General features: G+C 48.8%; 1 protein-coding gene across 19 annotated transcripts in view; it reads right to left on the bottom strand.

Annotated features, from left to right (window-relative positions):
* HNF1B (HNF1 homeobox B) overlaps window positions 1-26,929 on the bottom strand; it is a 106,558-nt gene that overhangs the window by 26,042 nt on the left and 53,587 nt on the right. For 7 of the 19 annotated variants that reach the window (XR_014820328.1, XR_014820330.1, XR_014820329.1 and 4 more), the window contains exons 9-10: window positions 22,317-22,741; window positions 21,635-21,738 (exon numbers count right to left, since the gene is read on the bottom strand). Coding sequence is in view for 8 of the 19 variants with exons in the window: in XM_084982924.1 (XP_084839050.1) it covers window positions 22,721-22,741 (21 nt within the window). In the remaining 11 variants the exon portion in view is untranslated. 19 annotated transcript variants of the gene reach the window in all.

Here is a 26,929-nt window from a genome sequence, read left to right on the forward strand (position 1 = left end):
GGATTCATTAACCACTGTGCCACGACGGGAACTCCCCCTTTTTCTTAAAATTACCTTAACTATCCTTGGCTCTTTTCTACCACATTTTAAAATTAGCTTGTAAGCTCCCTATACACAGACACAGCCAAATTGCTATTTTTATTGGAATTGCAATGAATTTATAGAGTAATTTGGGAGCAAAAAAAAATTGGGTTTTCCCATCCATGAACATGGTATATTGCTATATTTAGGCCTTCTGTCTGTCAATGAAGTTTTATTTTTCTCCATATGAATCAAAATTTCTTTTTTTTAATGGTGGGGTGCACTGGGGCATGCAGAAATTCTTGGCCAGGAATCAAAGCCATGCCACAGCAGCAACCAGAGCTGCTGCAGTGACAATGCCAGATCCTTAACCTGTATGCCACAAGGGAACTCCTTAAAAAAACTCCTTTTATTAGATTCATTACTAATACATTTTAGTTTTTGTGGATAAAGATAACATTTTCTAATTAGTTTTTGTAGGTACATAGGAATGCTTTTGATTTTTTTTGGTATGCTGATCCTGAATTCAGCAACTTTGCACACTTCTTTTAATAATTCTGACAATTTATTTATGAATTATCTTGGATTCTCTATGAAGGCAATCATATTGCCAACAAAGAACAGCAATTTAATTTTTTCCTTTCTAATCTATTTCTTTTTTTACTTTATTGTTTTGGCTGTGATGTCCAGTAAAATACTGAATGAAAGGAGTAAAAATGGTTAGTTTTAAAGGAATATGCCACCTGAACTGTGATATGTCCCTAGAACTATTGGCTCCAAAGCTATGTCATGCTGGCTAGATCTGCAACAGCAAAATATACATGTCTTTTTTGAGAATAGATATATTCTCAAACTATGTGTTTGAGAATAGGTTTTTTTCTTTTCTTTTTAGGGCGGCGCCCATGACATATGGAAGTTCCCAGGCTAGGGGTCGAATAGGAGCTACAGGTACTGGCTTATGCCACAGCCACAGCAATGCCAGATCTGAGCCACATCTGCAACCTACCCCACAGCTCATGGCAATGCCAAATCCCCAACCCACCTGGCAAGGCCAGGGATCAAACCTGCATCCTCATGGACACTAGTCAAATTCAATTCTCTTGTACCACAACTGGAATTCCCAAGAATGGGTATTTTTTTTCTCATTTAAAAGATGAAGAAATAGAAACACAGTGAGATTAGGTAACTTGCTTAAGACCACACAGTTAATGAATGGGGATTCAACCCCAAATCTGATTCTTAATTGAATGCTATTCCATGATTCTCTAGATCTAGCATCTACCTGCATTAATGTGTTATCGTTCTCAGACAACATATTGCATTTTATTTTATTTTTGCCCACATTCACGGCATGCCAAAGTTCCTGGGCCAGGGATTGAACCTGCGCCACAGCAGTGATACCTGAATCACAGCAGTGACAATACCAAATCCTTAACCACAGGCCATCAGGGAACTCACCCGACCCCCTCTTTAATGTAGTTCTCCATATAGTACAATATACTACATCCCTTAGAGATCATCCTCCAGCCTGTACAAGCCACCAGGGTGGGTTCACCTCACTGTCAAACAGTTGAATAATTCTCTGTTTGGATATACAATTTGCCCACTGGACCAGAGAGCACCATGTCTCTTCTCCATAACACCTCTTCATGTATTTTTTCTCCTTCGGGCTTCCCTTTGAGACAATTCATTTCTAGAATATTTTCTATTGTCTGAATGAGATGGTTTCCAGAATTTTCACTATCCTGATTATTCTCCTCCCAATGCTTTTTTTCCTTTTTATGGCTGCACCTGTGGCATATGGAAGTTCCCAGGCTAGGGGTCAAATCAGAGCTGCAGCTGCCAGCCTATGCTGCAGCCACAGCAACACTGGATCCGAGTTACATCTGTGACCTACGTTGCAGCTCACAGCAATGCTGGATCCTTAACCCATTGACCAAAGCCAGGGATTGAACCTGCATCCTCACAGAGACAACGTCAGGTCCTTAACCCACTGAGCCACCACAGGAACTCCTCCTCTCAATGCTTTTTAATGGATCAATGTCCCTTTTGAAAAGTGATGCTTAGACCTTAGGGCGGACTCTGATGGCAAACAAAGTGGGATTCTTATGTCGCACCATCTGGACATAGCTGTCCATTGATATGCTCTAGATTTTTGTCTTTTGAACAACTATGGCACAGTGCTGACTTGAGTTTAGGGTTAACTAAACCCACACATTTTTTCTTCACCTGAACTACATTATTGGAAATATGCTCTTTCTATGTTAAAAGAGAGAAGAAAAAAGTCTTGAAGGTAGGAATCTATATATACAGACATATTAAAAAAAAACCCTCACAGGAGTTCCCGTTGTGGCGCAGTGGTTAACGAATCCGACTAGGAACCATGAGGTTGCGGGTTCGGTCCCTGCCCCTTGCTCAGTGGGTTAACGATCCGGCGTTGCCGTGAGCTGTGGTGTAGGTTGCAGACGCGGCTCGGATCCCGCGTTGCTGTGGCTCTGGTGTAGGCCGGTGGCTACAGCTCCGATTGGACCCCTAGCCTGGGAACCTCCATATGCCTCGGAAGCGGTCCAAGAAATGGCAAAAAGACAAAAAAAAAAAAAAAAAAAAAAAAAAAAAACCCTCACAAAATGTAATCATCTGTATTCCTACTTCATCGTCAGCCATCTACAACGTGGTAATGCACACCTTTGGTGTAGAGTGAGGTCTGGACTTGCAAAATGCAAGGAGTAGTTGTCCTGCATTACTAATCATTCAGGCCAGAAGCCAGGCTGGCTTCCTCCCTGGCTCCGCGCCCCCTCCTTTCTACCCTTTCCTGAAGCCCTTTGGAGCTCTCTAGGTCTAGGTCAGAGCGAGGTCTATGGGGAAGCAATCAGGACAGAAGTCTACCCTGTTGTGGAGACCAGTAAGGCAGCACTTTCAGCTTGGAGGCTGCCAATGGGTTTCCGGGAAACATCTGGTTGGTTAGGGGGAGAGGAAGTGACTTGGGACTGCAGCCCCAGCACAGGATAAAAACCAAATTTCAGGAGTTCCCGTTGTGGCTCAATGGTTAACAAATCCAACTAGGAACCATGAGGTTGTGGGTTTGATCCCTGGCCTTGCTCATTGGGTTAAGGATCCCGTGTTGCCGTGAGTTGTGGTGTAGGTTGCAGACGCGGCTCGGATCCCGCGTTGCTGTGGCTCTAGCGTAGGCCGGCGGCTATAGCTCTGATTCGACCCCTAGCCTGGGAACCTCCATATGCTGCGGGAGTGGCCCAAGAAATGGCAAAAAGACAAAAACAAAAACCAAAAACCAAACAAAAACACCCCTCAAATTTCAGAGCATTGGCACTTTGATATTTTTTCCCAAAGAGTTAAAATTCAATTTCTTACATGAAACCGGAAATCTCATGATTTTTAAAAATCTTCTTAAGAAATGATGGAAGGACCACAGGAAGGGAGGGGGGGCAGCAGGAGTCAGAGTGCTCTGCTCAGCTTTAGACCACCTGCTTGAGTGGGGTTACCAGCCACCCCTCTATCTGGCTCTCACGAAGGAATTTCAGGGTATATCTTTGAGACAGAAATCCTAGCTGCCCAGATCTCCCTTGTCTTTGTCTTTGCTCACAGCCTAGAGAGCCTAGGCTTTCAAATCCATACTTTCAAATCAGTAAGCCTTCTCCCACCCCAACAGATGTCCCTCATCTAAAAGAAATAATTGTCATTTTGCCTGGGTTATATTTACAAGGACAGGGCTGTATGACTGCAGCAGTGACAAAGCCATACTAAAAACTGAAAACGTTCAATGGCACTTAACTCTGTGTCACCCATTTTTCTAAGCACTTCATACATGTCAACTCATTTTGCTTTTGCAACTGTCCTTTGCGGGAGAGACTATGATTCTCCTTGTTTACAGATGAGGAAACTGAGGCCCAGGGATGTGCTTCCTCAAGGTCACCCAGCTAAAAGTGACAGGTGGGAACAGACTCTAGGCTGTCAAGCTCTAGGGTCTGGGTTCTAACCCACCATGGATGCTCCCCTCTAAACTGTGAAGGGAGCGGCAGCAGATCTCACAGCTGTGAGGTCTGCAGCCCTGAGCCTGGGTTTCTGCCCCAAAGCTATTTTTCTTGGCTAAATGATTTCTTCTTCTTATAATCACTAAAAACATTCTTAGGGTAGAATCTTCCAGTAGGTTTTTACTTCTTTATAGATGAAGAAATATAGGTTTAAGGTGTTGGGTTATATTCTTAGTGTCATATAGGGAGCCAGTGGCAGAATTAGGATGAAAACCCCATTCTGGGTGCCTTTAGTGTCCACCCATGTCCCCTGATCCTACGCTGCCTCTATCAGGGAACCGGATCTTCAGAAAGAGCCCGCACACTCTCCATACCCTTTTTTTGCATGGGATGGACAATGCATGGGGGCCATTGTTCAGGGAAAAGTCATCATCCTCTTAATTGTTACCTGAAATTCCCGTTAAAGATCTAACTGGGTCCTGGAGTTTCCGTCATGGTGCAGCGGAAACAAAACCGACTAGGAACCATGAGGTTGTGAGTTTGATCCCTGGTCTTGCTCAGTGGGTTAAGGATCTGGTGTTGTCATGAGCTGTGGTGTAGGTTGCAGACACGGCTTGGATCTGATGTGGCTGTGGCTGTCTGTGGCTGTGGCCAGCAGCTGTAGCTCTGATTTGACCCCTCCCTGGAAACCTCCGCCTTGGATGTGGCCCTTAAAAATAGAAAAAAAAAAAAAGGTCTGACTGGGTCCTGGATGCTATGCTCTGGGATCACTTTTCCAGCTTAAGGGTGAGAATCCCTGAAAATGTGAGTGTTGGAGTTCCCGTCGTGGCGCAGTGGTTAACGAATCCGACTAGGAACCATGAGGTTGCGGGTTCGGTCCCTGCCCTTGCTCAGTGGGTTAACGATCCGGCGTTGCCGTGAACTGTGGTGTAGGTTGCAGACATGGCTCAGATCCCGCGTTGCTGTGGCTCTGGCGTAGGCCGGTGGCTACAGCTCCGATTCAACCCCTAGCCTGGGAACCTCCATATGCCGCGGGAGCGGCCCAAGAAATAGCAACAACAACAACAACAAAAAAAAAAAAAAAAAAAAAAAGACAAAAAAAAAGAAAATGTGAGTGTTTCATTACTTACCTGGTGGAAGTAAGCTGAAGGATAAGTAAAGTCTAAGTAAGCAAGTCCTAAGATAGGTTTCTCCATCTCTTGGGCTGATGGGTTGAATCAATTTACTGCTTCTCATAGAAACATGGATATAGAAAACGAACTTAATGGTTCCCAAAGGGGAAAAAGCAATAAATTAGGAAGTTGGGATTTGCTATATCCCTGAAACTAACATGACATTGTAAATAAATTATACTTCAATAAGATATATGTATGTCTTCAAATGAAGTTATATACATTTTTTTTTCTTTTTAGGGCTGCATATGCGGCATATGGAATTTCCCAGGCGAGGGGTCGAATCAGAGCTGCAGCTGCTGGCCTACACCACAGCCACAGCCATGGCAGATCTGAGTTGCATCTGCGACCTACACCACAGATCATGGCAATGCTGGATCCTTAACCCATTGAGTGAGGCCAGGGATCAAACCCACAACCCCATGGATACTAGTTGGGTTCATAACCCACTGAACCACAATGGGAACTCCAGTTTTCTAATTTTTGCTATAAAAAAGTTACTGTTTCTCATACACTAGTCTCTGCTCTTGCTTTTAGATCAAGCCTAAGATTTTGTTTTCAGAATATGAGTCAACAGCATCGGTCCTAAAAACTGTGTGGCAGTGTCCAAGCTCATTGAGATGTGTACCTTTTTGTGCACGTGTGTGTGTGTGTGTGTGTGTGTGTGTGTGTGTGGAACACACACAGCCCTGGCCCAGACAAGCACACAAACCCCACATCACCACATTCATGATAAGCCGCCCTGGAGGAGGGTGACTTTCAGGGATCCAGTAAGTTCATGGGCTTGTGGTCTCTTTCCTAGGGCATCCGCGTGGCCAGTTAAGCCCTGCTGTGGTGGGATGAACCTACCCTCTCAACTGTAGTCCTGGCTGGGGCAGTCTTTCCAGATGTGTATCTACCCCCTGGCCTTGGACTGGCAGGGTGGGCTGGCAGGAGTGCCCAGCTCATAGCCTCTAAACAGGGTCCCTGGCTCTAGGACGGCGTCCAGGCCAGACGCCTTCCGCCTTCAGCAATGCTTTCTTAGGTCAAAAGGGAAAGCACTGTTGCTGCCCCGAGGCCAGGCAAACAAGCAATTGTCTTTGAAGTCAGAGCCAGGGCTGGGGGTGAGTGGGGGGATGTGCTCTGGCTGGAGTGGGGAGTCTGGAGGAGAGGCCCGCAAGCCTCCACCAAGCCAGGCTGTGTTTGTTAACTCCGCCCGCCTGCTCAGCCCTGGGGTGTTTGATGTTCCAGGAGAAGCAGGAGGTGGGAGGCCAGCTGGGGGGGGTCCTCCTCCGAGGGGCAGTATTCAACTCCTGCTGAGCCTGTGGTCCTACCTAGGAGTCGAATGTAGACCAGGCCTGAGTCCAGAAGAGTGATGGAAGGGAACACCTAGCCCCCTCCCTTCAAGGTGGTCCATGGGGGTGTGGTCTAGGGCAGAGTGCAGAGTGTGCTGCTTCCCTGGGCTGTGTATCTTCAGGTGGCATCAGGTAAGAACGAATGGCAAGGTTTATTTTTGCATATGGTGTTAGAGAATGTCCTCATTTCATTCTTTTATTTTTTCTTTTATTTATTTATTTTTTGGTCTTTTTGCTATTTCTTTGGGCCGCTCCCGCGGCATATGGAGGTCCCCAGGCTAGGGGTTGAATCGGAGCTGTAGTTTCCAGCCTACAGCAGAGCCACAGCAACACAGGATCCGAGCTGCATCTGCAACCTACACCACAGTTCACGGCAACGCCGGATCGTTCACCCACTGAGCAAGGGCAGGGACCGAACCCGCAACCTCATGGTTCCTAGTCGGATTCGTTAACCACTGCGCCACAACGGGAACTCCTCATTCTTTTACATGTAGCTGTCCTGTTCGTCTAGCACCATCTACTGAAGAGACTATCTTTCCTTCACTGCATGTTCTTGCCTTATTTGTCATAGATTGGTTGACCATAGGGGCTTGGGTTTATTTCTGGGCTTTCTGTAATAGCCACGATACCAAAATCCACCCAAATGTCCATCAATGAATGAGTGGATTAAGAAGGTGTGGTACATACATACAACAGAATACTATTCAGCCAGAAGAAAAGGGCAAAATAATGCCATTTGTTGCAACATGGATAGAACTAGAGATTCTCATACTAAGTGAAGCAAGCCAGAAATAGAAAGACAAATACTATACGCTATCACTTGTATGTGGAATCTAAAATATGGCACAAATGAACCTATCAATGAAACAGAAATAGACTCACAGACATAGATAACAGACTTGTGGTTGCCAAGGGGGAATGAGGGAGGGAGAGGGATGGACTGGGGAGTTTGGGGTTGGTAGATGCAAACTATTACATTTAGAATGGATAAGGAATGGGGTCATGCCGTACAGCACAGGGAACTGTGTCCAGTCTCTTGGGTTAGAACCCAATGGAAGATAGTAGGGGAAAAAAAAAAAAAAAAGAATGTGTGTGCATATGCGGCTGCATCACTTTCTTATATAGCAGAAATTGAAGGAATATTGTAAATCAACTATATGTTAATAAAAAAAATTTTTAAAAAAAGAATGGATGGCAAGGGAAGTCTTGAACGACAAAGGTAGCAGCTGTGTCTTCAAGTGGCCAGGGGCCTGAGGGTCCCACTTGGGGTCCGTCTCCTCCTCCCCATCTCATCCTCAGCACCTGCTTCCCCAACTCCCTGCACTGCGCTCCATCTTTCTCCCCCAGCCCCAAACAGTGTAGGGGGTCAATTCACCTCTCCCCGGGGACAGTGCTGTGTGTTCCTTCTCTGAAGCCCTAGATATGACCACAGGCACTGCTCCCCAAGCCCCTTCCTGCCAGCAACAAAACGCACTAGGTGAGGAACCCTGGGAGAGTGTGTGTTGGGGGGGAGAAAATTTTAGAGACAGAAGCCTGGGTAACACATGGCTCCCACTGGGCAGGCTCTCTCAGGGTTTGCCTTAGATTTTCCAAAGCAAATTTGCGACCCTCCAGGCCTGGGTCCCGGGGAATGAGACGAGAAATTAAGCCTTACTCTGCCAGTTCAACGTCCTATATAATATTAGCCACAAATTGCTCCATTGCTGTCTCTCTCTTGCTTGCCCTCCTAAACGCCTCTCTCTGCTACCAGCAAAGATGCACGTTTCTGCCAGTCTCTCCTCAGCACTATGCTCCCTGGCTGCTTCCTGACCCCTGATGGGTTGAGATTGAGAAAGGGCTCCAGTGCGATAAGACCTTGAAATCTGGAGTTATAAATCCTTCCAGGACGGCCACCTCTATCTCCGTGCTAATGCCCGTGGTGCCGCCAAAAGGAGGCTCACCGGGTTGTGACCCATCCCCCGAGCTCCCCAGAGTCCCCTGCTCCTCCTCTGCAAACACGGGACAATGGGCTGATGGGAGTTACCTGTCTCAACAGGTGTTAGCCCGGCCTCACTTTCCTACAGGGTGATGGAGAGGTCACCTCCAGCCCACCCACTCTGGGCATTCCTGTGATTGTAAAAAGCCCACCTTCCAATGTGACCCTCTCTTTGGCCCCCTGGGACATCAGCTGCAGGAGGCTGAGGCCACCTCAATGGATTTAAAAGTCCCCCCTTAAGCTTCTGAGTCCCCTGGCTAGACAGCAGGTGGCATCTACATTGTCTGGGGTGGGTGGGGTGTGTGTGGGGGTTGCTGATGCTGCCACTCGCTTTGGCTCAGCACTCCTCATGCAGCGGTCATTTTCCGCATCTGCCTTCCCTAATAAGCCGGGAGCCCCTTGAGGGGAGAGAGTGTTTCTTATTCATCATTGAATTCCTGTGCCCAGCAGACTGCACAGAACATAAATATTTGGTAAATGACTTAGGCTAATGCTGTCATACTCATCACCAGCAAATATTTATTGAGGGCATCTTCTGCGCGGTGACTCTGCTAAGTAGTAGTAGGTACCAAGATTAATGAGCTGCCAGCCTCTCTCCCAGGGGTTTACTCTGGAGTCAGGGAGACCCAGAGCAGCTACCCTTGCCAGCAGGTCAGAGGAAGGGGCTGGAGCTGGGGACCCCAGGGAATCTGGCAGCTAAAGTTTTGCCAAAAATAAACTTACCATGAATAACCCCCGCCCAGATGCCCCTTCACTGCAGATTTCTGTATATTCCAAGGGGGAGCCATTCATTTTCCAATTATCTGCACATCTAGCTTTTCCCTATGCCATTTTGGTGTCTTTGTCTCAAAAATGTGAATAAAAGTTAAAAAAAATAGTATTTCTCTTTGGGGAGATCTCTTCAACCATTCAGCCTTGGGAACCAGGGAAGTGAAAATTGACATTCCCACTGGGGTCCCCCCTGGAGTCACCTTTGTTAGCTGTGTCCCTGCTGCTCAGTTTGGGCTTTCGGTGGATTTGAGGCCAGAGCAGCCACTGCCCTCAGGAAGAAGAAAGGAGGGATGGAGACGCAACACGAGCTGGCACATCTGTGCTGGCACCGACCGGGAAGAGAGGCCATAACAGTGGGGATGCAAGTCCTCCTCTTGGACTGAGGACTTGCATCGCCAAGAACTGGGAGAAAAGGGACAGTAAGTTGATGCCCCAGGGTAAACCCAGATGATGGAAGTGGCATTTTCAGCATGGCTCTCTTAAGCTAGTGCTTCTGGAACTTTTCTGATGAAGTAGCGCCAGTGGCAGAGAAGAGTAGATTCACTCTTCACAAGGGGTCTGGAGGTTTATTTATTTAATTTTATTTTGTCTTTTTAAGGCCACACCTGTGCAAGTGTGGCTGGGGGAAGGAAGTTCCCAGGCTGGGGGTCACATTGGAGCTGCAGCTGCCAGCCTACACCACAGCCACAGCAATGCCGGATCGGAGGCACATCTGCAATCTACGCTGTAGCTTGTGGCAACACCAGATCCTTAACCCACCGAGTGAGGCCAGGGGTTGAACCCACATTGTCACAGACGCTACGTCGGTTCTTAACCCTCCACAACGGGACCTCCCCGCCACACCCTACTTTTCTTTCCCTGACACAACGGCTCCACCTGTATAAGGAAACTAGGAATCGAGGCTGCCAGCTTCTGTGACGAGGTAGAAGTTAGGTGATCTGAAGTCCACAGTAGGTTTGTTATGGATTCACTATATCAATGGTCTTCACATTTTAAAAGAAGAGCAACCAAGACATTCATTCATGTATGCATTTGCGCATTCACTCAACAAGTATTTATGGAGAATCTACTAAGCCCCAGGCGCTGTTGGAGGCATGGGACAGACAGTGGTGAGCAAGAATAACACTGTCTGGGCCCCCTTAGAACTTGCTAGTGGGAGACAGACTTAAACTAATCGTCTCCAGGAAGCAAATAAAATGCGCTCAGATGGGGTGAGCCCATTGGTCCTTCTGCCATGGACCACGTCTGTCCTTGGATGTCCCGCCCAATAGCACAAGCACGCAGGGAGGAGGTCCGGAACTGTGTCAGGGTCACGGTGAATGGCCTGCAACTCCTCATATGAAGGTTAAAAAAAAAAAAAAAAAAAAAAGCCCAAAAAACAGAAAAGTGAAATTCCCCTCCAAGTCCCAGTCCTGCCCAACTGCCCCAGAGACAATACACCAAACCCTGAGTGTGCAAACATGCCCGAGAGTGAGGAAATTAATGATTCCATTTAATCCTCACATGAGAGCGGTGACATGGGGTGGCATGGCTCTCCCCCTTGTCACAGGCCCAGAACCCGGGGGCCTCTGAGAGGAAAGCAGCCTCTGGAAGCTCCCCTGGCCAGGCTGGGAACGGGATGGGGTTGACGCAGGGGGTGGGGATGGGGTAGGGTCCTGGCGCGACTCTTGATTCCATTGAACGATGCGGGGCTGGAGCCTCCAGGAACTCGCCAGACAGACCCCCGTGGTTCTGGAGACTCTGGCCATGGCCCCTTATCTTTCCTCCCCATGACCTGTGCACATCTGATGGCTCTCGTGCTTAAAACTCTGGACTCTAGAACTCAGCCGAGGGCTGGTGGGACAATGGAGACGTGGGCGTTGGAATGTACCTAAACAACCTGCCACCCTGTCCCCTCCTCCCCAAAGATTGACCAGTGACTCCGCAACCAGCGACTAGATTGTTCCTAAGAAACCTAGCATGGCTTTGGCGACTGCCTGGACTGTCACCCTTGCCACCCTTCAACCCCGGAGTATCTTCATCGTGGCCTGTACTGCCGTGTAAAAGAAAGTTCAACAGAAGTCAGAATAAGTTAGGTTGTAGGGCTAATCATGTGTAGCGTCACCTTCTTATGCCACTGAGACCTCCAGGAGAGCCACTGAAAAAGTCTGAGAGGTCTGCTGATTCCATCGCAAGCGAGGAATGTGTTTATTCTTCCAAGGGGCAGAGACTCCCCCCCTCAAAGTGACGCTGCCACGTTGTGTAACCAGGAACATGGGTTGTTGCTGATGTCAACAAATGGCCGGGGGCAGACCTGCCAGGAGCCTGGGCTCCTTTTCCCAGAGGTGTTTCTTATGAATGGTTGTGCCCAGTGAAGCAATTTCCTGCCTTGTAAATTTCTGCCCAGCAAACCACATCTCCTATCTATCGCTGCCTGGCTCTGGGTCATAAAACAATTCCCCGGGGACCAATCAGAGCCTGAGCAGGAGTCCTTGAGTAACAGGAAAATTACCTTCCACCTGCAGACGTGATGACACTCGGCAAGCTGGTGGCTTGGCCGTTTCTGAACGTAAACATCACATGCCTTACCCCATGTCTTCCCTCTGCTCTTCTAAGATGTGCAGTCCACGTATTTGATTCTCACACCCCAGTTCCCTCCTCGGAGGCACCGGCTGCCTAGTGACCCATTACCTTGACCTGGGGACCCTGCAGCCCAGAGAACATATTTCACTGTGTCAAATCATGATTTGCAGAGCCAGGGCAAAAGGAGTTCAGGCATGGGGGCGGGGGGTTCAGACATGCAGGGGACAGAAGATTTGGGCTGAGACCATAGAGATCTCACTGATTCGGACGTTCACTTTGCATTTTGTGGGCCTTCGGCCTTGAATGCGTTCTCCCCACCCCCACCCCCATCGGCCTGGTGAACTGACATTTGCTTTTCATGACCCAAGCAGGCTCCAAGGAAACGTCTCTGATTTTCACCCAAACACGATTTCCTTCACTGTCCTACCACTTGACCCTCTAACACTGACCCAGCACATCCATTATAATAACATGCTGATTTTTCTGTCTCCCCAACCAGTCTGGGAACCCCTTTGAGGCATCTCAGAATCCTCAGCCCCCGCCCCAGCGTCTGGATCAAGTCAACAAGCAAAAGAGGTTTGTTGAGGAGCTCCTGTCATGGCTCAGTGGTTAACGAATCCGACGAGGAACCATGAGGTTGCGGGTTCGATCCCTGGCCTTGCTCAGTGGGTTAGGGATCCAGCGTTGCCATGAGCTGTGGTGTAGGTTGCAGATGAGGCCCGGATCTGGTGTTGCTGTGGCTCTGGCGTAGGCCAGCAGCTACAGCTCCGATTTCACCTCTAGCCTGGGAACCTCCATATGCAGGGGGAGTGGCCCTAGAAAAGGCAAAAAGGCAAAAAGGCGGAAAAAAAAAAAAAAAGGTCTGTTGAATGAATGAGCAAATGGCACCTACTCTGTGTTGTTCAACCGCACTTAGATGCTTTGTATGTTGAAAATGAACAGAGAATAGAGTCGAAGGAGTGAAGCTCTGGGTTAGGTCAGTTCAGGGAGCCAAAATCTCAGACTTCTGACCTTGGGAAGTCTGCAGTCTGGTCACATTTCTGTGGCTGGTAGAGACATCTGCAGATGGGGTAAAGAGATTAGACTTGCAGGAAGACAGAAGCAATGTTTTTTGTTTTTTTGTCTTTTTAGGGCTGCACCCGTGGCATGTGGAGGTTCCCAGGCTAGGGGTCCAATCAGAGCTGTAGCCACCGCCCTATACCACAGCCATAGCCACACCAGATCCGAGTCTTGTCTGCGACCTACACCACAGCCCATGGCAATGCTGGATCTTTAACCCACTGAGCGAGGCCAGGGATCGAACCTGCGTCCTCATGGATGCTAGTCAGATTCATTTCCACTAAGCCACAAACTCCCCCGAAGCAGTTTGTTTTTGTTGTTTGTTTTCCTTTTTCAGTGCCAGCTCAGAAGCCAGAATGGGTTCCAAGCTGGTCTAACTAACGCTAGTATAACACTGGCCATAAGGCACTACCCAGAACCTCCATTTTCATCCCTTTTCTTTCTTCTTATCCCCATTTATAAAAGTAATAACAATAACTTGCTTCTTCCTTTGAAGCTGGAGAGGCTCCAGGCAGAGGTGGAGAGAATGGAGGTGATGAGTGGCCCTTGGGGCCATTTTCCAGGCAGAAAACTAGTAAATTTCATGACATACATACACACATTCATTCACTCAAAAAAAATTCACCGAGTGCCTAATATGTATCAGGTACTAAATGCTGGGGACAAAACAGGGAATTAAACTCTAGGTCCCTGCTCTCTGAGAACTCACACTCTAGCTGAGGGCAGGCATCCCACGACGGTGAGAACGTGGCTGATGGTGTTCTCTCTCACGTGGTTGGGAAAAACTGGAGGCACCTGTCTACAACTATGACACACTTTCTCATATACCAGGCAAAGGGTTTCCTCCACCCTGCATCTCATGTAATCCCTACAACAATCCCATTTTCAGGTAAGGAAACAGGCTCAGAGAGGTTCAGTAGCCTTCCCAAGATCACACAGCTAGTGAGTGGTACAGCTGGGATTTGAACTTCGATTTGCCGGCCTCCCCCACATCCCGAGCTCCTTAGCACAACTCTGTATGGCAGCAGTAAATATTTACCAGGGGAACAAAAGAGTGGATGAATGGTTAACCATCACTACCTCGGCAGCCTGTTGTTTTGCTTCTATGATACAAACATGAGCGACATGTTTAAGTTTTCCATTTACTTATTGATTCAAGCTTTTCCAAAGTGTAGCTCCCACAGAAAGCAGAGTTCATAAAGATGAAGAAACCAGCGTCTTTCTCGTTACCATCCCTGTTTCCAGGGCAAGACAACCTATTTTTTTTTTTCCTTTTCCGTATCCATAGCCTGCGGAAGTTCCCTGGTCAGGGATCGAACCCGAGCCACAGCAGTGACAACACCAGGTCCTTAACCTGCTGAGCCGCCAGGGAACTCCAAGCAACCTATTTTACAAAAATAACCATGAATTATAATTGAAAAAGTTGTGCAAATGAAACTATCACCTTCAGCTGTCTTTTCTGGGTTGATGGTAAAGTCTGTATTAGGCTGTATAATGACCCCCAAAGATATCAGGTCGGAATTCTTGGAAGCTGTCAACATGACCTTAAAAGAATCTTTGCAGTTGTGATTAAGGAAGATTATCCTAGGTAATCTGGGTGAGCTCTAAAAGCGATGACAAGGATTCTAAGGAGAAGGAAGAAGAGAGGGATTTGACACAGGAGGGAAGGCAATGTGACCAGGAATGCAGGGACTGATGTGGCCTCAAGGCAGGGAACTTGGAAACCACCAGATGCTAGAGGAAGCAAGAAACAGATTCTCCCCTTTAACCCTTCCAGAGGAGTGTGGCCCTGCTGACACCTGGCTTTGACCCAGTGATACCGATTTTAAACTCCTGGCCCCCAGAACTGTGAGGCCACATCTGCAGCACATGGAGGTTCCCAGGCTAGGGGCTGAATTGGAGCCACAGCTGCCAGCCTATGCCACAGCCATAGCAATGAGGGATCCGAGTCACGTCTGTGACCTGCACCACAGCTAATGGCAACGCCAGATCCTTAACCCACTGAGTGAGGCCAGGGATTGAACCTGCATTCTCATGGATACCTGTTGGGTTCGTAACCCACTGAGCCACAATGGGAACTCTTATTTCTGGTGTTTTGAGTCACCGAGCTCATGGTAGTTTGTTATAGTGGCCACAGGATGCTAATCCTGTGTCCTAGAGAAGGAGGCAGCAGGGGACTAAGTCTTCACCCACCAGTGTAGGTGATTCAGAAATACACTCAGGAATCTCTCTAGTCAGGACACCCCCAAAGCAATGCCACCTTGGGAAGCAAGGGGATGGAGCCCTCTGCAAAAATGGACCCGCCTCCTTCCCTGACCCCATCCCCTCTCTCCACTTCGTGTTTCTTTCCAGTACCTAGTAATCCATACCTAGCATATTATATATTTCTTTTTTTTTTTTTTTTGTTGTTGTTGTTGCTATTTCTTGGGCCGCTCCTGCGGCATATGGAGGTTCCCAGGCTAGGGGTGGAATTGGAGCTGTAGCCACCGGCCTATGCCAGAGCCACAGTAACGCGGGATCCGAGCCGCATCTGCAACCTACACCACAGCTCACGGCAACGCCGGATCATTAACCCACTGAGCAAGGGCAGGGACCGAACCCGCAACCTCATGGTTCCTAGTCGGATTCGTTAACCACTGCGCCACGACGGGAACTCCATATATTTCTTTATTTTGTTATCGTTGGCTCCCTCCCAGCTGAATGTAAGCTCCATGGGAAGAGTAGCATTTTTTTTTTTTGAAGGTATAAGAAAGTTCCCAAGCTGCGGATTGAAATCCACCCCACAGCTGCAACAATGCCAGATCCTTAACCCACTGCACCGGCCACGGATCAAACCTACATATCTGCAACGACCCGAGCCACTGTAGTTGGATTCTTAACCCACTGCGCCACAGTGAGAACTCCAAGAGTAACATTTTTTCAACTGCTTTTCCTCCCCGTACCTAGAAGCGTATGTAGCACATAGTAAGCACTCAATAAACACTTGTAGGATGAATCATCAAATGTCATGTTACTGCCACCAGGAGAGCTCTGACATCACGGCATGGATATGATGATGGCAGATACACAGCAGGACATGTTACCCAGACACTTCCTCAAGTGCCACATGAAGAAATATCTGAGACAGAGTCTTTGCTCAGGTAATGCTATTTTTCATTTTCTACAACATCAATTTCAATGTCTTCCTTTGCTCAGGCCCCACACCTCTTTGATGCTTTTCCTTCTCATGTGCCACATCTAAACCACCAGGAAATCCTGGTGCCTTCCAATCCTTTACTTTTACAACAATAGCCATGGCCAGACAGCCTCTCTCACCTCCACTACCAGCCCTTGGTCTCAGGCTTAGATGATGCAGTGGCATCCAGATGGTCTCTTTGTTGTCACTCGTGGTTCTTCTCAGCAGCCAGAAGGATCCTTTTAAAGCATAAGCCAGATCTTGCCCCTGCTCTCTCAAAACTTTCTTTTTTTTTTTTTTCAGTCAGTCTGCAACCTACACCACAGCTCATGGCAACGCCAGATCCCTAACCCACTGAGCAAGGCCAGGGATCAAACCCGCAACCTCATGGTTCCTAGTCAGATTTGTTTCCGTTGGGCCACGATGGGAACTCCAAAACATTTTATTTTTTATTTTTATTTGTTTGTTTTAGGGCTGCACATGCGGTGTATAAAAGTTCCCAGGCTAGAGATCAAATCAGACGTCTAGCTGCCGCCCTACACCGCAGTCACAGCAATGCAGGATCCTAGCCACGTCCGTGACCTACACCACAGCTCACAGTAATGCTGGATCCTTAATCCACTGAGCAAGGCCAGGGATTGAACCTACATCCTCATGGATCCTACTTGCGTTCGTTAACTGCTGAGCCACAAAGGGAACTCCTCAAAACTTTCTGATGCCCTCCAGCTCCCTCAGAGTGAAAGTCCTTACAGTAGCTTATAGCCATCCTTAGGGTGGTGACGAAGCCCTTGACATTTGTCATCATCCCCCAGCACTCTGCTTATCACCCTGACCCCACATACACAGATTCACTGCCTGTCTCCTTAACCAAAGTGTAAAGTTCAGAAGGGCAAATATTTTAATCTGTTTGGTTGATTAATGTGTTCTCAGTGCCCAGAACAGTGGTGTCTGGCAAACAGTAGGTATCAGTAAATATTTCTTTTAAAAAATTAAAAAAAATTTTTTTGGTTATACCCAGGCATGCAGAAGTTCCTGGGTCAGGGATTGAACCCCAACAGTGACAATGCTGGATCATTAACTGCTAGGCCACCAGGGAACTCTGGTAAATATTTCTTGATTAAATAAATAGAAAATGTGACTTGGACCTAGATGACATTTCCAAAAGCAAAGGGATACACAGAAGGCCTTATAATGGCTCAGGAAATCAGGCATGCTTTCCTTATGGTGTAATTAAAAAAAAAACAAAAAACTTCTAAAAACCTAGCTTTGGAGTTCCCACCATGGTGCAGTAGGTTAAGAATCAGATTGCAGGAGTTCCCGTCGTGGCGCAGTGGTTAACGAATCCGACTAGGAACCATGAGGTTGCGGGTTTGGTCCCTGCCCTTGCTCAGTGGGTTAAGGATCCGGCGTTGCCGTGAGCTGTGGTGTAGGTTGCAGACGCGGCTCAGATCCCACGTTGCTGTGGCTCTGGCGTAGGCCAGTGGCTACAGCGCCGATTCAACCCCTAGCCTGGGAACCTCCATATGCTGCGGGAGCGGCCCAAGAAATAGCAACAACAACAACAACAACAACAAAAAATACAAAAAAAAAAAAAAAAAGAATCAGATTGCAGCAGCTTGGGTCAACACCAAGGAGCAGATTCAATCCCTGGCCCTGGGACTTCCATATGCCATGGGTGCAGCCATAAAATTAAAGAAAGAAAGAAAGAAAGAAAGACAGCAAAAACCTAGCTTTACCTTTTTATCCCTTTCATAATTAATTGGGAATCATTTAATCTAACTGGCTTATTAAGGATGTCTGGATGTTCGGGTATAGGAGGGAAACCTGCTTTTGGGGACCGTGGTGAGAAAACTCGATGTGCAGAAATGGTGAAGACGTTTCTTCTCTGTGTGCCTGCTGATCGGGTGGCATAAACGTCCCCGTGCAGACTGCACGGAACCTGCTTTGATGATTCCTGCTTTTGATGTCGCCCCCTTCATGTTTGCTCTGCTCATTCTTCCTTAGAAAGTGTTTCCTCTGTATAAATGTACATACCATTTTGCATCCACCCAAGGGAAAAATGGTCATCCAGGCATGTGTGAAGCCCTGCACACCAAAAAGATTCACCTATAAAATACCGTCGTGTTATAAATCTTGGTTGACAATCTAATATTTGCCCAGCTGGAATGACCTCTGAGAGAGAGAGAAAGAGAAAGAGAGAGAGAAAGAGAGAGAGGGAGAGGGAGGGAGGGAGAGAGGGAGAGAGAGAGAGGGAGAGAAGAGACAGTGAAGGGTTTTATAGGCATTTGATTTAGCTGATTGCAACTTCTCGTGAATATTCAGCCTCTTTGATTTGATTGGACATGTTTTTGTTTTTTTTAGGGCTGCACCTGCAGCATATGGGAGTTCCCAGGCTAGGGGTCCAATCAGAGCTGTAGCTGCTGGCCTACACCACAGCCACAGCAACATAGGATCCGAGACACATCTGCGACCTACACCACAGCTCATGGCAATGCCTGATCTCTGACCCACCGAGTGAGGCCAGGGACTGAACCTGCATCCTCATGGATACTAGTCAGGCTCATTTCATTTCTTTCTTTTCTTTTCTTCCTTCCTTCCTTTTTTCTTTTACTTTTTGTCTTTTTAGGATCGCACCTGTGGCACATGGACGTTCCCAGGCTAGAGGTCGAAATGGAGTTGTAGCCACTGGCCTACGCAATGCTAGCTCCGAGCCGTGTCTGCAACCTACACCACAGCTCATGGCAACGCCAGATCCTTAACCCACTAAGTGAGGCCAGGGATTGAACCTGTGTGCTCATGGATGCTAGTCAGATTCGTTTCCCCTGAGCCATGATGGGAACTCCTGGGACATGTTTAAAGTATTAAAAAAATGTGGATATATCAAATGCTACTGTGTGGTCCATTACTGGAAACTTCTTATATCCCAGAACAGACTTTAGTGGCATTTATTTGAATTAATTCCTCATTTGAAGGGGACACCTCAGCCCTGATGTCCTTGGGGAAAGTCCACTCCTCCTTCTTCTTGACACACATCCTTCCTTCCTCCCCGTATTCCTCCTCCATGACCCCCCCCCCCCCCACTTTAGGAACAGGGAGCTGGCTTTCGTCCCAGCCTCCTGGTTCTCCATGGCACCTGCCACTCATCATCATCACCTTCTTCTTTCCCCAGGGAGACAGAGTCCCCAGTCAAGCCTTCTCTCTCTCCTGGGACCTCTCCTTCCTGACTCATCTTTGGTTGACTGCTTGTCTGGTCATCTACCACAGACATGAGCAAAATCATCTCCCCAGTTGTTGGCCCCAATTTTCTTTACCAAGCATCAGGTTTGCAACAAAGTTATCTGGAAACAGCAACCAAGTCCAGAAGACCCCAGGGGAAGGCCCGCTGGGAGGAGAGACTACTGACACACAACACCCACAACGTACCAGACCCACGTCTAAGCATTTAATCTGTGTGAACGCCTGCATTCCTAAACAACCCTATCCAGTAGCTGCTGTTATGATCAGCCAATTTTATGATGGAAGACAATGAGGACAGGGTCGAGTGGTGAGGTTGGAGATTCTCATCAAGCCATTCTGACTCCAAAAAGAATATCAAAGACCTGTCCCCACCGCAAGAGCTCAGGTTCCTTGACCATCTGCGCTGGATTCTAATCCATCTGAATCCAGCAGCTCACATCCCAGGTCTCTCTGCCTTTGTGGGAAATAATCCACTCTGCGGCATGGAAAATTCATTCCATTTGAAGGCAGGTTTTCATCACTGATTTCCTTCCTTATCCATGGGTGTTAAAATGAAGTCTGCTTTCCCCAGAGCTCACCCTAGAAAATGATGGCATGTCAGGGTGCAAACAGAAGCGCCAGCCTGTTAGCCTAGGCTCAGCCTGGAACCATTGGCCCATGAAGATGATGAAGGAAGGTATGGGGGTTTCAGCTGCAAACGAATCTTCAAAGTGGTGATTCCCACCTAAGTCCAGAGACAGTGGGTCTCCTCGCCCCTCTTAGAGCCAGTGGGAAGGGAAATTTGATGTTGAAGGGAGGTGCTAACTTTCCTGGGGGCTCTCAGTTGCCAGGGTCATCTCTGCATGTCTTGGTTCATGCAGGGTTTGGTTAAGAAATCCCTAGAGTTCCCGCCCTAACTGATCCCCTCACTGCCCCACCCCCATGACCTCTTGCATGATTAAAACCTTCTTTTTTTTTTTTTTTTTTGCTATTTCTTGGGCCGCTCCCGTGGCATATGGAGGTTCCCAGGCTAGGGGTCTAATCGGAGCTGTAGCCACTGGCCTACGCCAGAGCCACAGCAACGTGGGATCTGAGCCGCGTCTGCAACCTACACCACAGCTCATGGCAACGCCAGATCGTTAACCCACTGAGCAAGGGCAGGGACCAAACCCGCAACCTCATGGTTCCTAGTCGGATTCGTTAACCACTGCGCCACGACGGGAACTCCAGATTAAAACCTTCTGGGTTCTCACAATAACACAAGGACTAAAATCCATCCAGGGCGGATACTTGCTGTTCCATAAACAATATGAATCCAAACATAGGGCTCCGACGGGGGCTGGGGCTTGAGATACATATTCCCTTCTTCTTGAACTCACAGGTGCCAACGCATAGGACATCTCAACCAGTCACAGAGAATCTTGGCCTGTCCTGAAACATGGGGCGTGGGCTTGGCCCCAGCCCTTTTCAACCCAACCATGAATTTTCTCTTGACCACTTCAGCCCAAATTACATTGTCCAGGGGAGCCAGGAGCCAAGGGAGGTGGGCACTTCCAAACCTATCCATCCCCGCCCTGGGTGCTCAGTGACTCTCCCCAGCCTGCTGAATTTGCATTTTCCACTACCCTGGGATTTTGAGAAACCTGTCGCTTGGAGCCTGATTGTTAAAAGCCCTTACTTATGCGCAGCCTGGGAACTGCTCTGTTTAGAAGCCAGAAACCACATGCTGGTAGGTCTACACTGCACAGAAGGGGAGACGGCAAAGATGACAGGTCCCGTCTCCTTCTCCCTGGAGTACACACTGGGTTATTTGTGGCAAAATCCCTGCTGGCAGAGTGTTCAGGCCCTTGGCTTTTCATCTTTTGCTTCTCTTTTTTTGGGGGCCATAGCCAAAGCATATGGAAGTTCCCAGGCGAGGGTTCCAATTGGAGCTATAGCTGCCAGCCTACACCACAGCCACAGCAACAGCAGATCCCTAACCCACCGAGAGAGGCCAGGGATTGAACCCCAAACCTCATGGATACTAGTCGGGTTCATTACCACTGAGCTACAACAGGAACTCCCGGCTTTTCATCTTTTGGACTATTTGTCTTCATTAGCATCCCTACCAGAGGGGGACGCAGGCAGAAGGCAAGACCCACAAGGACCCATTCTCCTGACTAACAGCCTTACCAAAGGGAAGAGAGTGGAGCCACTGCTTAAAAGGAGGCTGAAAGTGTTACCCACGGGGTTGCTATTCTCTCTGCTTTTCAGCGGTTCCCATGACCAACAATGACCAAGAGTTGGCTCCATGTCTATTCCTGGGAGTCACAGAAAGACAGAGGTACTGGAGTCTCCCTGGGGGAGCGGACCCTTCTTACCTGAGCGGTAAAGCTGGTACAAGGACATTGGGACATGCAGCAGTGAGCCTGGGGGTTCCTGGAGCCACCGTGGCAGAGGAAGTCAGAGACAGAAATAGGAGACTCTGGGCAGTGATAAAATAAATTGTTTTAATGGGAGGTTTCCTGAAAGGGCAACTTTTTCTTGCACTATCAAACAGCCAGGGTCCCTGCCTTAGGGTTTCCTGGGATTGGGGGGTGGGGGCGGTGCTGGCTGATCCCCTAGCTCCACTGGAAGCTAGGGTGTTACTCTGACACTACGTGCAGCGCTTCCAGGGAACATGTCTCAACATCCAGAGGCATGCCTTAACATCAGGAGAGAGGAGTGAGCTGGCAGTCAGTCCAAAAATACACAGTCCCTGTGTGCGTCCAGGTCTGAGGAAGCGGGCAAGGGCTTCACTTCTGCCTTAGATATTTCTCCGGGGGGGTGGGAGGGGGGATGAGGAGGCAAATCACTTTGAAAATTCAACTCTGACCTTTACAAAGAAAACTGATAGACACTTTAGTATTATATACAGGGCAGAGGGGAGAGGAGGAAGTGGAGGGGAAATTGCACTTAATTACAGTAGTTTATAGTTTACACCCATTGGACAAATTTACTTCTTTAAAAGAAATCTCCAGATCAGCTGGGATGGGGGAGGGGGGGGAGGTGGCTGATATTTACAGTGTGTTTGGCTCAGTTCAATAGCACGTGTCCTCCTCTCCTCATTTCAGTAACAGATTCAAGTTTTCGCATCAGTTTGTTCGTCGAAGGAGCACAAGGTAGACACTACGGCTTTCTCTCTTCCTCTTCCGTGGTTTGTCGCCTCCCGCCTCGAGGACAGACCAGACGGGAGCGCGTGACATCGTGGGAGAGGCATCGTGACAATACTGCATAGAAGGGAAGCTGGGCTTCGGCCGCACCTCTCAGAGTGGATTGTCCGAGGTGCCGGCAGGATGTCAGGTGAACAGGGACCTCTCACAGGTGCTTGGCAGGTCACTGCGCTTTTCTGCAACAGCTGCCTGGAGGGTGATGGTGCGGAAAATAGGGTCCTTGTTGCTGTGCACCAAGTAAGTGACATGTGGGCATCACCAGGCTTGGAGAGGACACTGCAGAGAGAGAGGAGAGACAGCTCAGCTGAGTGCATTTGGTGAGGACCTGGGCCATCCGTCTGGCTTTTCCAGGAGGGAGCTCAGCCCCAAATCAGCAAAGAACTGGCGGCCTGGGGACCCAGTGCCTGCTCAGTCCTGCAGGGATGGTCCTGAAAAAAACGCCCACTTTGGGAAAGCCTAGGAGCCGGTTCCCCTGGCCACTTCAGAAGAAAGGAGTGAATTGTCTTGGACCTTGAAATAGTCATAACTCGCCGATCTTTATCCTGAAGTTGGGCTCCTCTTTCTGCAAGAGTGGTTGTTACAAACTGCTCAGGGTGGTGGCAAGAGCAGCTGGATGGGGAGCTCTTCCTTCTCACAGAAGCAAAGGTCTCTTCCTAAGACCTCTAGGAGCAGCGGTCCCCTAGGCCCCTTCCCAAACTGGAACAGACCCACGAGTAGCCGAGCTCCTGTTACAACGTGGATTCTAATCCAGTGGGCCTGGGGTGGGCCTGAGAACCTGCATTGCTAATCAGCTCCCAGGTCGGGCGAAGGCTACTGATCAATTTTAAGCAAGAAGGCCACACAGAGCTCATGAGAACATCCGCACGTACGCGGAGATGTTCCATCAGGGAGGAAGCGTGGGGAATTGCCAAAGGCTGTCTATAGTGTCTGTTACCATCAGGACGAGAAACTCGGAGGCCCAGGATCCAGGGCTGAAGGTCCTGATGTCAGACTTCCGGGGGAGCTGGGGAGCCAGCACGGAAGAGCCGCTGAGAGGAGCTGGTCCGCCATCCGGGGCAGCCTCTGCTGCCAGGGCCTTGGGCCTCATTCATCACGTTCATGGAACATTGTCCCCTCGCCTTGGCCTTCCCGGGAGTCCCCTTTTCTGTCCTGTCTCCTTTTTCCCTTTCCCCTTCATTGTCATCTCAGGGGAAGGTTCTGTCCTTTGACTGAGTGGCTTATTGTTTTCAAGACCCCCCTCACACACGCATGTGTGCGCACGCCCATTATTGAAGGCCTCTTAGCCCACGGGTATCTCATTGATCAGTGCCCCCAGCCAGAGCCCATATGAGGCTGCCATGACGTCCATTTTACAGATTAGGAAAACCAAGATCTAAGAGAGTCTGTGAATTGTCTAAGGTTTCCGAACTTGGAGAGGGTGGGGCCAGAGAGTCCAGCCAGTTCTGGGAGATCACCCAGCCCACAGTCTTTCTATCACGCAGAGGTCAGGGGCCTTCTGCCAGTTCTGTTCTTGGCCAAGCGCCTTTCTCTGTGCCTCAGCGTCTCCATTTACAAAGTGGGGGTGGCTGAGGGATCAGACAGGCCTCACGGTACTTGGCATAACTGTCCTCGTTAACACGGGGCTGCTCCCTGGCCAGGGCTCTTCAGAGGGGACCGCGCCCTGCGTCCCTTAAGGAGACGGGCTTCTGGCCCTTCTGCATTCTTGAGGCCCTGCTCTGGGTCCTCTGATACCCTTTGCCTCCTCTTCCTCCCTCCACCCGCCCACCCCCCACTCTTTATGTCCCACTATCAGCCTTTTTCCAATTTTCAGATTTCAGGTGGAGGAGAGAGAAAACGGCTTGTGACCTTGCAGGTTTCAATAGAAGAGCAAACACCCAGAGCAGATAAGGAGACGCCAGCGAGATTCTATGACCTGTCATTAGGGATGGGCTTCCCAGCTATCAAATGTTTGCTCACATAATAAAATGGTGGCAGAGCCCTAAATGTTGTCAAAGGAACTAGAGTTATTTGCCCCCTTCAGAGCCTAAACACAAACATCTGATAAGGGGTGCCCTGTGCTCCCTCAGATCGGAGGCCCAGCACGCCCAGCCCTGCGGGGGCCTTGCCCCAGGATCTCCGAGGGACTCTGGAGCCCTCGTCTGGAGGGTGTGGTGGCTGGGGCCCTCACCCTGAGATATGATACCTAGGGGAAGAGCTAACATTTATTGGGGTCCTACTGTGTGCCATGCAGCACCGTGCTAAGTAAGGGCTTGACACGCATCGTTGCATCAACTTCCTACGCCAAGACTTTGAGGCGGGTAATTGTCATTCATTTCACACATTGCATTTTTGAGGGTTTTAAACAATACATAAAAAAAATGCATACCATAACATTTGAGGTGGAGAGGAATACTCTAGAAAAATAAGCATGGTAAGGAGTTCCCATTGTGGCACAGTGGTTAACGAATCTGACTAGGAACCATGAGGTTGCGGGTTCGATCCCTGGCCTTGCTCAGCGGGTTAAGGATCCGGCATTGCCACGAGCTGTGGTGTAGGTTCCAGATGCGGCTCAGATCTGGTGTTGCTGTGGCTCTGGCGTAGGCCAGTGGCTACAGCTCTGATTCATCCCCTAGCCTGGGAACCTCCATATGCTGCAGAAGTGGCCCTAGAAAAGGCAAAAAGACAAAAAAAAAAAAAGGCATGGTAAGAGGTTCAGGTGACTGGAGGGTTAGGGAGAGGGGTCAGGAGGCGATTCCCCCCTTGAGGTAGTGCCGTTTATAGTTGAATGAAATGAGCAGGAAGCATCTAAAGATGCACCGTAAAGAATATTCTACTCAGAAGTCCTGCAGGGGCATCAGTTCAGCTCTGGTTGGTTTGGCTGAAACCGAATGACAGGAGGAGGAGAGGCCATGGTCTGACCACACAGGGTCTTAGACATCCCAGCTTCAGTTTGGCTAGAATGGGAAGCTAGCAGAGGGTTTTGATGGGAGTGACCTGATGGGTTCCCTTTTGAGAGATTGCTCTGGATACTGCGTGGTGAACAGACCACAGCTACCCTCGTGGGGGCAGCAGTGGGAAGTTAGGGACCCCTGCAGGAGTGAGAGACTGATGGGGTAGTATGAAGCGGTCAGGGTGAGGATGCTTCTTTTTTGGGGGGAGGGGCACACTTATGACACGAAGTTCCCAGGCTCGGGGTCAAATCAGAGTGGCAGCTGCCAGCCTACCCCACAGCCATGGCAATGGAAGATCTGAGCCGTGTTTGTGACCTACAGCACAGCTCACGACAATGCTGGATGCTTAACCCACTGAGCGAGGCCAGGAATCGAACCTGTATACTCATGCATACTAGTTGGGCTCCTAACCTGCTGAGCTACAACGGAAACTCAAGGATGCGTCTTGAAGGACCTGTAGCAGTACTTACTGAGCGACTGGGTGTGGGGTGTGTAGTTATCAAGGGCACTCCCAGGAATCTCACCTGAGTGACTGGTTATCATTTTTGGAAATGGAGAAGCCCAATGAAGAAGTAATTTGGGTCAGGAGACACTGGGGCAGACGGAAGAGCTGCTCTTTCAGCCAGGTTCAATTTGAGAGGCTTGTCAGATATATCAGGTGTGCATATGTAAGTGCCAAAGAGGCACTGGGTTTGTGAATGAGCACTCAGGGGGAGAGGTCTATACTGGAGACAGAATTATGGGATCCACTGCTATGTATGCGTGATCCCAAGCCATGGGGTTGGAGATCACTCAGGAATAAACATGGAAGAGAAGAGGCCAAGGAATGAGTCCCAGGGCCCTGCCGCAAGTAAATGTCATGCCGATGAGTTGCTGGTGACGGGGATGAAGAGGAGCAGCTAAGGAAGTACCATAGGAGGAGAACTGGGAATGGGTCACGTCCTAAAATCCAAGTGAAAAAAGGAGGGAGTGATTGGCTGTGTCAGAAATAGAGATAGGTGGAGGAATTTTCTCCATGGCTCAGCAGGTTAAGAACCCAACATAGTGTCCATAAGGATGCGAGTTTGATCCCTGGCCTCGTTCAGCAGGTTAAGGATCTGGTGTTGCAACAAGCCACGGCACAGGTCACAGATATGGCTTGGATCTGGTGTTGCTGTGGCTGTGGCGTAGGTCTGCAGCTGCAGCTCAGATTTGACCCCCTTCCCAGGAACTTCCATATGCCATGGGTGAGGCTGTAAAAAGAAAATAAAATAAAAAAGAAAGAAATAGAGGTTGAGAAGAAGTAACCACTAGATTTGGCAACATGGAGGTATTAGTGAGAAGGACAAGAGGGGTTTCAGGAATGTTGGGGCAAAAACTAATTTGGAGCGCTCTCAAGAGGGAACAGGGCAGGTATAAATACAATGGAATACTACTCAGCCATCAAAAAGAATGAAATTTCACCATTTGCTACAACATGGATTTCATGCTTAGTGAAACTAATCTGACAGAGAAAGACAAATACTAAATGATACCACTTACATGTGGAATCTAA

Source organism: Sus scrofa, chromosome 12 (assembly GCF_054392235.1).
Source record: "Sus scrofa isolate SSC_HxYL_T2T_F1_AM1 chromosome 12, Sscrofa_HxYL_maternal_Yorkshire_Landrace_v2.0, whole genome shotgun sequence".
Lineage (NCBI taxonomy): Eukaryota > Metazoa > Chordata > Mammalia > Artiodactyla > Suidae > Sus > Sus scrofa.